The following is a 13,336-nucleotide window of genomic DNA, read 5'->3' on the forward strand; positions in this document are numbered from 1 at the left end:
TCAGTAGTTGTGTGTCTTGCAGGGCTACCTGGCTGAACCAAAACCACAATGCTGATACAGCACACTTTCTAAAAGCAATTCATCTGAATAGGGCAGACCTGTATTTCCTGTGGTGGGAATATGGGCTTCTTCTCAAAGGGGCAAACCTAAGAATTTAAAGAAAGGAGGTTCCTAGGTCATGCTCTGTGGCACTGTGAGGCCAGAAGAAAGCTGATGGCTAAAAAAAGTAGTTAAGGGTGAGATTTGAACAACAATTATTTTGTTTTTTCTAGAAAATTACTACATTATAGTCACTTTCATAGATTAAATCTACAGTAAGAGACACCCAGGAAAATCTGGGTTGGATGAATTAGTTTAACATGTGATAATTAAACTGGCAACTTTACAAGAGCTGGTAGACAAAGCTGAATTTTTTACCTTCCCTTTGGAGGTACATCGTCAATCATTTGATGCACATATTCATTTTAAAACCTGTTTAATCCCTATGGATGAAAAGCTTTCCTTCAGCAGACCTCCTCAGTGAGGTAGACTTAGCCAAAGATAGCAGTGCTAAGTCACAGTTGCTATGCTCAGAATATTTTTGCTACTCTCTCCTTATCATGCATTATTTTAAGGATCATTTAAGTGGGTGGAAAGAACAGCTTTGCAAGAGATTACTCAGTTCATCATTTCCACATTAGGAAAAAAAAAAAAAAAAAAGATGACCAATAGTTCATGAATTAATTACATAAATGGACTCAAATAAGATAGTGTTTGTTACAGTACTTCCCTCTCTGATCTGCCAAGTGCAAGCCCACATCTTCTGGAATATACTGAGTGCATGGCATTTCCCAAAGTCCTCATTAGGAAGACACTGAGATGCTTCAGAAGGTTCAGGTTTTAAAGAAGAACAGTCAGGCAATACGTGATGTACTCATGAGAAGACATGGCTAACAATTCAACCTCTTGTGGCCTTCCTTAAATTGGTGGAAAAGTGACAAGACTGTCCCTGGAATGCCTGAGTAGCTCAACAAAATCATGGTCAGTGCTCTTCAGTATCATCAAATGTAGCTTTTTTGCTTCCAAAATGAAAGAAACTTTCATGAACCTGACTTGACCATGCTTAGAACAAGTTGCACAGGTATTTCTGAAACAATATTGTACAAAGACTGATTGTTACCACTACACTGAGTGACAAGACTTCCCTTAAGAATCAAGGGATTTCATGAATGTGCCAGGTTGTCTATATTCTTTTCAAAAAGAAATCAGAACCTACAATGACTTTTTTCTGGAGACTGAGTAATATCAGCTTTCCACTGGGCTTCCCAGCAGGAGCTGGGAATTGACACAAACCTTTTCCCTGTCCCTTTCTGCCCCCTTAAATATTCTCCCTGCTCCTTCCCCAGAGGAGACTCATAAGGTCAGGAAGCATTTATATTGGAAATACTGTTCATTCAGCTTGTAATGCTGACTGTTGATATTACCCCACTTTGTAAAAGCACAAAGAGGCACTTACAGAGTCAGGTGCAATTTATTTACACTGGCCTTGTGCCACCTGCATGTTTCTGCAGAGAGGAGTCAAGGCAAAGTCCGTTTGAACTTTGCTGCTCACAAGGGATCCAGAGAGCAGAAGCCAACCTTTTCATCCCCCAAGAACTCCCATTCCAAGGCAGAAATGATCCATCTGCCATAACATGTAGTCATTTTCTCCATTTCTTCACTTTGCATCAGGTTACATCTTGACTGCTATACTCTGAAGAAGTTCTAGGAGTGGGAGAGAGTGAAGACAGTGGGTTGTTGAAGCCTATTCTCATGTTATGCACATGATCAATCACCCTGCTGTCCTCTGCTTCCCTGCTAACTGTGCCACCAGCAGCTGCTCCAGTACACAAGGATCAGTGGTTGGGAAGGGCAGCCCAGTGGCTTGAGCACAGCCACTCACAACAGCTGCTCAGGACAGCAAATTTTATCTTTGCTCTACAGCCAGGGAGGTGTTATCACTTTCTGCTTCAGCTAACACCACACTGACTGGCAGAGGACATATTTATAATAGGTTATCTAAGGCAGAGAAACACCTTGAATTTCAAAACACTCAATACAGGTTTTCTGGTATCGATGTTTCCTTTTTTGATTTTTTTTTTTTTTTTTAATTTAGAAGAACACCTTTTGGAAAAACATTAAATAGACCACATATTTACACTAAAGCAAAGGCAGAAGAAAAAGGATATAAACCAATGAGTACTCTTTGGAAAGTAAAAACCTTCAATCATCCCAATCAGTCAAGGGAGTGAAAAAAAAGCCTTTAAACAGGATTAACTCCCAAGGAAGGCAGGGAAGAAGAAAGATTTTAAGACAGTGCTGAATGAATTAATGCAGGAGAATACCTGGCACAATTGACTGCAACAATGCTAGACTACACTTGGTGACTCATGGAGCCTCTCTGAACTTTTTGCCACAAGACACAGATGTTTTACAGCCCCTTCCTCCCTGCTTTCTGCCTTGATTCACTTTGTTAGGGCCTCAAGAGGAAATACCAGTGACTTATAATTAATGTTTCCTTTAGGGAGTTCCAGCATGCTAGTATCTTGGAGGAAAAAAAAAATAGATATATGAGAATGCACATTCTCCCCTAAAGCATCCATCCCTGGGTCTTCAAACTCTTTCTTGCCCCCTGCAGCACATAAGGCCCCTCCAAACAGGAACTGAGCTGCCATTTTAGTAGAGATTTACAAAGGGTTTTCCTGGCTTCTCTGATAACCGAATTGCTTTACCTGTGACTACACACAAGCCCAAGAGAATGGATCCAAGAGGCATTTCCCATGCCTGCAGACCCATACCACCTCTTCACTATGCCTGGTACTCTTGGCATTGGTGTGGAGAGCAGGTGTCCAAAACTTGGAATCACTGGATGGGCTGTGGAAACAGCTGGATTCAAGCTCTCCCACCCTGGTTGTCCCCCAGTAGCTTCACTTCCTCAGCCAGAGGGAGCTGGGCAGGCATAAAACCAGGGTGTCCTTCCTGCCCCACCATCACCACCTTCCCAAACCTCACTGTTCCTTTTCTGCTGATGAGAACAGCAAGGCAACCACATGCAGAATGGACCTCTTAGAAAAACCAGTCAGCTCAGAGCCAGGAGAGCTTCCAGGCAAGACACTTCATAAGCACAAGAGGAGAATTGATTTTTTAAAAAAATAAATATTTTGGTTTTTTTTCTCAACTGCTCACTCCTTGAAAGTGAAAGCGATGACAGAAACTACAAATAGGCCTGAAAGGAAAAGTGCAGCTGCAAAGATCATCTCCTTAAGAAGCAGATATATGTGCCTGAGACAACTAAGAATTACACACTATATCCAGTTGCTAAGTCAAAATAAACCAAACCAAAATCTTAACATCTTCCTCAAAGTTGTGCACACATCAGACCTGTCTGCACAGAAAATACTGTATGCTTGATTTTATGGTGCTGACAGATCTGGCTACTGTCTCACATTAAACCACCCACCATAATAGATTTGTGAATCTTACCAGAAATAAAACATAAATATCCCAAGTGCAAAATGAAACACAAACTCCATCTATACCTAAGTGAACTTTCTGTTTTACAGAACTACACTGTGATGCTAAACTTGATTCAAAATGGAGGAGGAAGTGTAAAACTTCATTATGAAACTCTCCATATATGTTATGCACAGATATATCAAAAAAGCCTTTATAAATAAAGTATATATAACATGGAGATAAAAATTTTCATCTCCCTACCATTCATAAAAATTCTAATTCAAAGAAACTTTAAATACAAATTGTAGCATACATCCTAAAGAAATAATGCAGTGCAGGCGACCTTTAAGCAAACAAACATAACTCTGAAAAAAGTGGAGGTACTCATGCAAATTACACATGTATCCAAGCACACAAATTCACAAAAAAAATATGAGACAGTGAAGTTGCAGTTGAAGATACAGCTTATATAAGTTGCCCTTTCTAGCAGGTCACAGATACCATAATGACACCAAGAAGTGATTGCTGAGTAAATGCAGGTGACAAAGTGACTCATTGGTAGAACACAATCTGGACTCTCTCCCACACTTCACAGACTGAGCAGCCCTATCAAAATAAAGCCCAGTATTATGCCAAAGACCTTAAATCATGAGAATGCAAGAATGCAGAGGATGGAACAGGAAGACAGGAGAGAACTTAGGGTTTTACCTCTGGAATCCAAAGAGCACAGCTCACATGTGCCCACTTGGTCCCTGTCCTGGTAGCTTTCATGGCACCTCCTCTTTTAGGACAGAGGAGGCACTGAGGATGTATTCCCAGGACACAGGTACGACACAGCCAGCTCCCTTCAGGTACTTTTAAGATTCCATAGCAAGCCTTGGAGAAAAACAGATATTGGAATCATTGGGCTGAAATTATTTCACACACAAGCATTCATATTCACACAGAGCAAAGCTTTCAAAAAGTAAAGGCACTACTGGCCTTCACTTAATCTGTGATTTCTTTACCTTAAAATGAGTCAATCAATCCTAGAGAGAAACAGCCTCAAAAGCAAGTTTTTACATCTGTTTATAAAACATATCCACTGGGACTGCACAACAGCACTGGTGTTACAAACCTTTGACTTTAGTGACTTTTAAACACTTACTTTTTAAACACTTACTTACTTTTAAACACTTTACTTCTGAAGTAAACAACATGGATATTCCTTTAAATTAGCTTCTGTATCTAATACTTTCTAAAATCACCACTTCCTTCTGCTAAAAATGTAATACTCTAACATAATTCTATTTAGGGATAAGGATATGAGCATTGCATTTCCTGCAGTGTTTGTGTTTACAGTTCTGTGAACTTTTTTTCTTTAAATATTTATATAATATTGCAACAAAAATTACAGCATACACTGGAAGTATAAGATGCTGGGCTTTAGACTTATTTCCCAAGTACTGCACTTAACTACATGGAAAATTAAAAATTTCTTAAGTTTTGCTAGGTTTGAGAATTAAAATAAAAAAGGAAAATAAATAGTTCAGTTTCCAATTCAAACTCCTTGTGGTTCTTAATGGAGCCAATGGTGGATCCTGATGTACATACACAACCCTCCTACCTCCATGGAGCTGAGCTATCTGAAATCACTGGCTGCCACCAAGGCCTAATTTCACTCAACCACTCCAAATAAAAGTTTTATCAAAAGGGTGGATATCACAGGAAATCTCATAATTTCTAACACTATCTCTAGCAATGATAACATTAAAAGACTCAACAGGATCAGTAGTTGCAACCATTCTTTCAGATTAAATCTAGTATAAAATTCCCATACTTGCCTTCCCAAACTTTTGCTTGTAAGATTTCAGTATTTAATATTAAACAATATCATAAAACACTGCACATTTATGTCAAGCTTGTAGGGAGGGGGACTTCCTTGAATTAAATGCAGCAAGACTGACTAACCTAAATGGTTTTTTTTTTGATGTTACAACTCCTGTAAAAGCCCAACAGGGGGAGCTGCAATCCAAATTTTACAAGTGCTCTTTTCCTCTTTTGTGGCATATTCCCACCTGAATTCTTTCTGTTACTAGAGCAGAAATGGCATTACATCTAAGATCATATCTAGGGTGTTGGAAATGGACTGAAACTATTTTCTAATTTTAACTGATAAGCAAAGGATGCCTAGACTACTAAAACAGTAATTCCACAACATGTCTGAGCCAGCACAACAGAGTACCATGAAGGAGGAATTTTCTCACACTCCTCCTCCCCTCCACCTCCAAACTTGTGACAACAAACAGACCTGAGGCTACTTGTTGAACCAAAGCTGATCCAGATTAAAAATGAAACAGTTTGTTGTTATAGTTAGGATTCACTTTAGCCCCTTTAGCCCTGTTATAGTTAGGACTCACTCTAGCCCAGACACACTCTCCAGTTTGTTTCAGGCAGATCCAGCACAGGGAAGCGTGAGGGGCAAGGAGGCAGCAGACCATCAACTCAAGCTCAGCTGTCAGGAGACAACCATGAGCCCTTGACTGCAAGCCCATCATTACTCCTTAACAGGCACAAGCAAGGACTGAAGCAGGCAGCCCAGCTGCCAGCCATATTCCTGTCACTGCCACCTTACTGCCAGCTCAGGCTCACAGGCTGCTTCACACAGGGACTCAGGTCAGGAAAGCAGCCAGGCTGGAAGCCAGCCCACTGTGAGCAGGGAGGTGACAGGTCTTTTTTCAGACAGATATGTTCTCCAAATATTACTTGCAGCCAGTACAAAAATGCATTTAAAAAAAAAAAACAACTTTCTTGGTCTCTTTTCAATTTGTTGCAAAATTCCCTTCCAGAATAGGCTGCACAGAACCACAGGATTCATACCCCTTTTCTGATTATAAAGATACCTTTACCTGACTATGCTGAGCTCAGGCAGTGTAAAGTCTTGACTACATCTGAAACACTATAAACATGAACACCATTCAGACTGAGACCATGGTTTTTGCAGGTGCTGATGGCTCCTGAAAAAGATCACTCTATTAAGTGCCTACATATGGTTCCAGATGGCTAAATTTGGACAGTCTATGTCTGACTACATAAGTAGTCAGTAAAAGAAAAAAAAAAAGCTCTGAAACAAATGATCTTTAGATTTCTCCTAAACAGGCAAGCCAGTATTTCCTGTCCTGTTTATCTTCAAAAGCAGATTTAGTAATAGGGGTAGCAATTATTTACAGTCACAGAGGAAATACTTGCATGTCCCAAAAACACACTTTACATTCCTGCTAGACTGTAACTGTCCACTTATTAACTTTGCCAGGCCACTTAATCTACTGTAATTGTTATAGTCCAAAATTTCACCTCAGTACTGCACCATCCTTCACATGCAGAAAACCACCAAGTCCTCCACTTAGCATTTAACATCCATTCAAATTCCACATTTGCTTGGGTAAACAAATCACAGGAGAGTGTCACCATTTCTGCAGGCACTAACCTGATGGACACAGATGTTGCACTTGTCACAGAACACCATGTCATTGCCATCCTCGCTGTCCGGGGACCGGCACACGTCGCAGATGACGTCCTCGTCGTACTCGATGCCCAGCCCCTCCTCGGTCTCGATGGCGTGATTCATGTTCTCATGGCAGTGCCGCTCCAGCACTTCAATTGTCTTCTCCATCGTGTTCTCATCCAGGAGCCCACAGCCTGCAACACACAAAGGGAAGGGCAATTAGAGGACAGTCAGATGCCTCTGAGTCAGAGACGCAGGAAGAGAAAAAAGACAACTTCTAGCAACTAATGCAGTAGACACGGCATCTAAAAATAAAATAAAAAAGACAAGATTTTTCACTCACAGACTAATTATAACATTGTTTTATAAATACAAGCAGAACTACTACTTGAGTAAAAATTTTACATAAACCACAAGGCTGCACCTGGAAGAAAACACTGCAGCATAAAAGACAGCAGTTGCTTTAACTGCTGGCTGCTTTCACACAACCCTTCCTGCACCTCCATAATTTTACTAAACACTAATGAAATCCAAAAATCACACACTCTGTTCTTCTGAAGACTAAATGCCCTAGGAAACAAAACTTATCAAGAATACTTCATATCTTATAATGAAAGTTGCACCACCCAGTACCTCTAAGTCCACTGTGATGACGTGATCAAAATATGATGATTATGAAAAATGGTTTTATTTTTCTGATGTTTTTAAAAAAAATAAAATAGTAGATAAATCTACTGTTGCAATCCATACTACCTGTTCATGTGAACACTGCACACGCTATATGTACTCACCACTAATCAAACTTAGCATAAGCAGGACCACTTTAAAAGTATTTGCTATGAGATTGGCCCTCAGCTTGCAGTTTCAGGACATACACTGCATTAGAAACCCCATGACGTTCACAGCTACAAGACATCTCCAAATTGCATCTCATCAAAATCCTTGCTCAAAAATGATCATAATGTTCACAGCTTTTGATATACTCAGGCCTTCAAATGTTGAGATATTCACATAACATTAACTGCAGAGGCTAATATTTTAACTAAGGCTACTTAGTTAAAATATTGTGATTCCTTGTTATAAACAATAAAGAGGAAGAGTTAAAGTATTCTCTCCCATAGTCTAATACTGTCTCATTGCCTGAATTAAATGAAATACCAAATAATTCAGGTAGGAGGGGTCCTACAGAGGGCTTCAGCCTCTGCCTGGGCTCCAAGCAGAGTCAACAGGAAATCCAAAAAGGCTGCTGCTTAAGAGATGCATGTAGTCACATCTTGAAAATCTCCATGGATGGAGGAGATCTGCCCCCTTGAAAAGCTAATAGCTTTTGCTCACAGCATTCCTGTATGCCTGGGAAGTTTTTGTCCTTGCTTCTACTTATATGCATCCTTTGGCACTGGAGCTCAGTCACAAGCTCCCTACTTCACCAAAGCAGTCTCCCAGCACATCTATTCATTTTCCTGAATGCATAATTGGAACTTTCTTGTGCTTAGAAGACAGTGCTCTTGAAGTCCTGCTAAATCTCTTCAGTAATTCCACCCTTCAGAGCTGCCTCCCAGATCCCACCCAGTTACCTAAGTAGAAACATGCTGTCCTGAAGCCCAGTACCAGAAAAACTACTTCCCCTCCTCACTCCCCTCTGGATCTCAGTCACCACTATTTCAATGCTGTTGCAGACAATGCTGCCATTGATTAGCACTTCTCTATAGGTACTTATTTTACTAGCAGCCAATTCAGGAGATGCTAACCCGTCCTTGCTGAAGGACCTACAATCACCCATGGAAGAATACCAGCCACACAGGCTATTCCACCACAATTCAGTTATTCCAATGATAATTCCAATACTATTTTCCATAGCTCACTCCTGCTCATAGACCTCTATACCCAAAATTTGCATGGCAAAAGAAAGTTTACTTAGCTGATTTTGAATGGGCTAACACGTGTGAAACTTAATTACTCTGTTGAGAGCCCAGCATGCAAGTTCCTCAGAACTCTGAATTTGTAGATATGTTCCAAGTTCAAGAGATGGAAACATCTGCTTTCCCTACATAAAATCTTTAACTTTTGAAGTCCTAGAATTAATTCCACCTGGTGTAGGCTTTTTCTCTCCTGCCTCAGTCTGCAGAAGTTGCCGATGATTTTGGACATGAAGAAATTTTTAGGTACAACAGATAAAAGATAAAACATTAACAGATCAAGAAAGTAATTACTTTTTTAGCTCCTGTTTCTCCATTCAATTCTCATTCAGCAATCTTTCAGAGACCTTACACAAAAAGACTAGTCAACAGCAAGAAAACTTAAACAGCAAAAATTAAGTGCAGCTTTTAAAATGAGAACGTGTTGTGGAATTACCCATTTCTGTAAGCTCTTCATTTAGCTCCTGGAGCCAAAAGATGTCCATGTCATCCAAGTCATAGCGACACATAGATTCTGCTAGCTCCAAAATGTTGATGTAACCTGGCTCTGTGGGCTCTTGGCTGGAACAGTGGATGTATTTCCTGGGTCGTGTATACAGTACTTCTTTTACCTTTTCTGCTACAACCCTGTGAGTGAAAAGAAAAAAAAAAAATACTTACAGCTTTTTAAGACCCATCCTTGAAAGACATAAAATATTTGCTGTAAGTGCAAAGAAAGCTGGGGTTTCACAGATTTTAAACCAGCCAATAAGTATAGTCAGCCTAGGGAGACAGGATTCTTGAAATGTCATTTTTTTCACCCAAAATGTTCCAAGGTTTACTACACATACAGAACCCTATTTAAAATGTAAGCCTGTCCATATGACTTCAACAAATGCTACTGCTACGACAAAGCAACTGTTTCTGAAAACCACAGAAAGTATTATGCACAAAACCAATACAATCTTTGTCCTATATTCTTCCTAAATGATATAAGGAAATCTTGCCAACTGATGTCTTCAAAACACCAGCTTTTTCATGAAAGCTTACTGTTCTACAGTAGTGTCTATGTGTGTGTGGGAAAAATCCTTGCTCTCCATTTGGGATACTCAGTCAACCCATTTTTTGTAAATGACAACTTATCCACATTACAAATACATTACTTTTGTTATGCAAGAAACATTATGATGCCAAGCAAAAATGTAAAGGGGAAAAGTCATCCAAGAAGCAACAGAGAAAAAGATTTGTGTTCCTTCTGTTGTTTCTTTCAAGTATTTTCAGAGATAAAACTCTGTATTTAATTGGTTTGATTTTGGAATGGAAAGAATAATCTGAACTAGATAAAGTTCAATCTTTCTCTGAATTCAATGCAAAAAGCCCTACATGTGGAAGGAAGCCAGAGAGATACAGAATGGAACAGTGCCATGCATGAGCAGCTCTACATGCTTTCTGGAGCTCACCCTCCACAGGACAAGGAAAAAATAAAAACTCTAGAAAATAAGGCAGTAAAGAAGGAGGAGGCAGCTGTCAAGCTGTATCCCACATAATTCTAACTGGACAATGTGGATTATCAATGTCAGCACAAACAATGTCCTTCTGCTATTCTTCATTCCCCTTTACCCTGCTCACTTTTTCCTCTAATTCCCTTGTGAGCTTTTCTTCTTTCTGGTCCAATATTCTCCTCTAATATAATACTGCTAGTATGAGCTGCAATATACTTATTTTTAATAACTTGGTAGTGACAAAAGCATCAGTAGAAATTAAATTATGCTGACACAGCACTTTCACCAGACAATTCATTTATCTTCATCTTGAAGAGCATGCTGGCATTAACCTTTCTTTGTTGAAACATGCTTTGTTTCCACCAGGAAGGGCTGCAGGACTACAGTGCTATGTTTCCCTAGCCTAAACACAGTGTGAGAGAATAGAAGATTCTTTATCTATCTTCAGAATCTGAGATCACTGAACTTCTACAATGTTAATAGCCAGCTGTGGTGAGAGAAGGTAGAAAAGGTTAAAACACTGAGAATAACCAAAATTAGACTATATAAACAAATGAGTCATTTTATCAGGTATCAGTGATTACTGCATGCCTAGTGCTCTATATCACCATGCAGTGTAGGGAAACTCTTCAAGTAATATGCATAAAGTATGGGTTTATTTTTAATTTATTCAACTCCCCATGCTGAAATAAAACACAGCTTTTAATCCATAGCACCATGTGACTGAGCAAAAAAGATCTCTTTACACTCACAATGTAGATACTGTAACAGCGTGCAGACAGAATGAGATCTGGACTGAAGCACCACAGAAATGCTTTCCAAATTGGCACTTGTGTGGTTTAAGAACATGCCTGAAGGCTGCTACACTGAAGATTTAAACATACCACCAGAGAAAATCTGACTGCACTTAGACAACTCAGTTTTGAGAGACCATCTTCTCTGAGTTGCCATTTTGCAGACATGATCCATGGCTGACCAGCAATACCTGAGAGAAGGCTGCGGAATAGTTTCTGGACTGGCTGGAACCTGAACCCCTTTCTCCCATTCTTGTTTCCACGTGTCTGCAAAGACGTAATACTCATCAGGGTTGACATGGTGAGAGTCTGGCAGTTTCATGGCACTAATGAGATCCTTGCGGAACACCTGCAGGAAACACAGAGTGCAAACATGGATTTGAGAGAGAGCATTGTGTTAAAAAATGTGGCAGGTATTTTTCTTATTTACACTGAAACAGTGCATAAGCATAGATAATTTTCTTTAAAGTATCAACACAAATCAATTTGAAACTACCTAGATTATTAATTTTTACTGTATTAGGTACAGTATGATAAGAAGTTTACACTCATTCAAAACCATGCTGCTGCCCAAAGGCTAATCAGAAGGAGGAAGTTTTTTACAGGTAACCAGAGAGAGGAGAAAGGAAGCCTGCATCTGATTCAAGGCTCCTCACCATATTTTCAATCAGCTTATTGTCAGCCTGTAGGTTGTACCCCAACTTAGACACAAGGTAGGATGTCCTTTTCTTTCACTCAGTTCAGCTACTTTAAACTGTCATATTCATCATGGGCTACAAACAGTTGCCATGGCAAAACTGATGGATAGGCACTTGCTCATTTATTAAAACCACTTGAAGTTTTATTGGTTGGGATCTCTGAGATCGAAGATGAACAGCAGCCTTTGCTGGAAGACAAGACCTGTGTTGCTCTGTGGGTAAGCAGTGATGGACAAAATCCAGCCTCAGCATCTTTCAGGAAACCTATACCATGAAACATCACCCTCAAAGTAAACCATAGCAGCAGATCTTCAGCCATAACACTTGGCTCCAGAGAGTTACGTTTTTACAAGCACGTAAACATGATTATCAGTCATCTCAAAGCTTACTTAATGTCAATATCTGTCAACTACAGGTGTGGACAATTTAAATAAAGGGCACATTTATCCTCTTTTTTTTCCTCCACTGCTACACTGCACCAGCTTAATGATCAGTAAAGCAAAACAGTAACTGTGACTTGGTTTTAGGGAGACATTGCAACTAATTACTGTATTATTGTAATAAGAAATCAAATCCTCAAAGGGCCATAAAACGAAATGGAAAATATCCCTGCAGTAAGTTGTGACAGGTTGGATTCTCTTCTTACCAATTCAGTTTTATAACCAGAGAGTAATAAACAATCTCAGAGCCCAATATCTCCACGTACCCTTTTCAATTTGACAGTACCAGACTGCAAAAATTCTCAGCTGTTCTTGGAAATCATCCAGTAAATATTACTTTAAAAGTCTCTGTGCTAAACAGGTATTGAAATAGCTGCTGGTGACCTGGAACATCAGTGTTACTTCATTATGTTCCACAACTGCATCTCATACGGGTGGCCAGGAGAGCAAGCTGACCGAGGGTACTCAAACCCACAGACTCAAGGGTCTTGTATTTGCTAATCATGTGCTCTTGGTTCAGAACAGGCTGTTCACTGCTGCCTTCTGTACAAAACTCCTCAGGTACACAACAGGCTCCTATTAAAATCTGAATGTCAAGAGTGAAACATTGAGACTGCAAGCATCCTTTTTTTTTTCCCAAGCACTATATGTACACACCAAAATAAAATGTAAAATTATTTATGTTGCTTAAAAGGCATTTTAGTTTTCTGTGCTACAGGTACAGAGCCAGAATTATCAGTAACACTAACAGTGTACAATTCCAAAGAACGCCGGAATGGAAAAGTATGATACAGGAGAAGTGCAATGACTGCTTTAATTACCAGAAATCAAATCTTATCTGAGGTAAGTGCTTTGCAAACTACGTTTTAAGCCAGTGACAGAATATAAAAGTGAAGTATTTCCTATCAAACTCACTATTTCTTAACCACTAGATGAAAAATTATATTAAAGGCATCAGTATTCTAACTACATTGCTTAGCAGCAAATCTTCTGATCATCCATTATGTATGCAAACTGTACCTCGATTTTTAGAGCACAAACCCCCTGGA

The 13,336-nt window shown here is 39.6% G+C and overlaps 1 protein-coding gene across 4 annotated transcripts in view; it reads right to left on the minus strand.

Moving 5' to 3' along the window:
- The window catches only part of JADE3 (jade family PHD finger 3), a 63,020-nt gene that overhangs the window by 9,391 nt on the left and 40,293 nt on the right, over nt 1–13,336 (minus strand). For all 4 annotated transcript variants that reach the window (XM_054271932.1, XM_054271934.1, XM_054271931.1 and 1 more), the window contains 4 exons: nt 11,341–11,498; nt 9,311–9,501; nt 6,941–7,152; nt 4,183–4,350 (listed from right to left, as the gene is read on the minus strand). In XM_054271932.1, coding sequence (XP_054127907.1) covers nt 4,183–4,350; nt 6,941–7,152; nt 9,311–9,501; nt 11,341–11,498 — 729 coding nt within the window. The remainder of the gene's footprint in view (nt 1–4,182; nt 4,351–6,940; nt 7,153–9,310; nt 9,502–11,340; nt 11,499–13,336) is intronic.

The sequence above is a fragment of the Melozone crissalis genome, unplaced genomic scaffold (assembly GCF_028551555.1).
Source record: "Melozone crissalis strain CALT ecotype California unplaced genomic scaffold, PUWL_Pcris_2 ptg000013l_1, whole genome shotgun sequence".
NCBI lineage: Eukaryota > Metazoa > Chordata > Aves > Passeriformes > Passerellidae > Melozone > Melozone crissalis.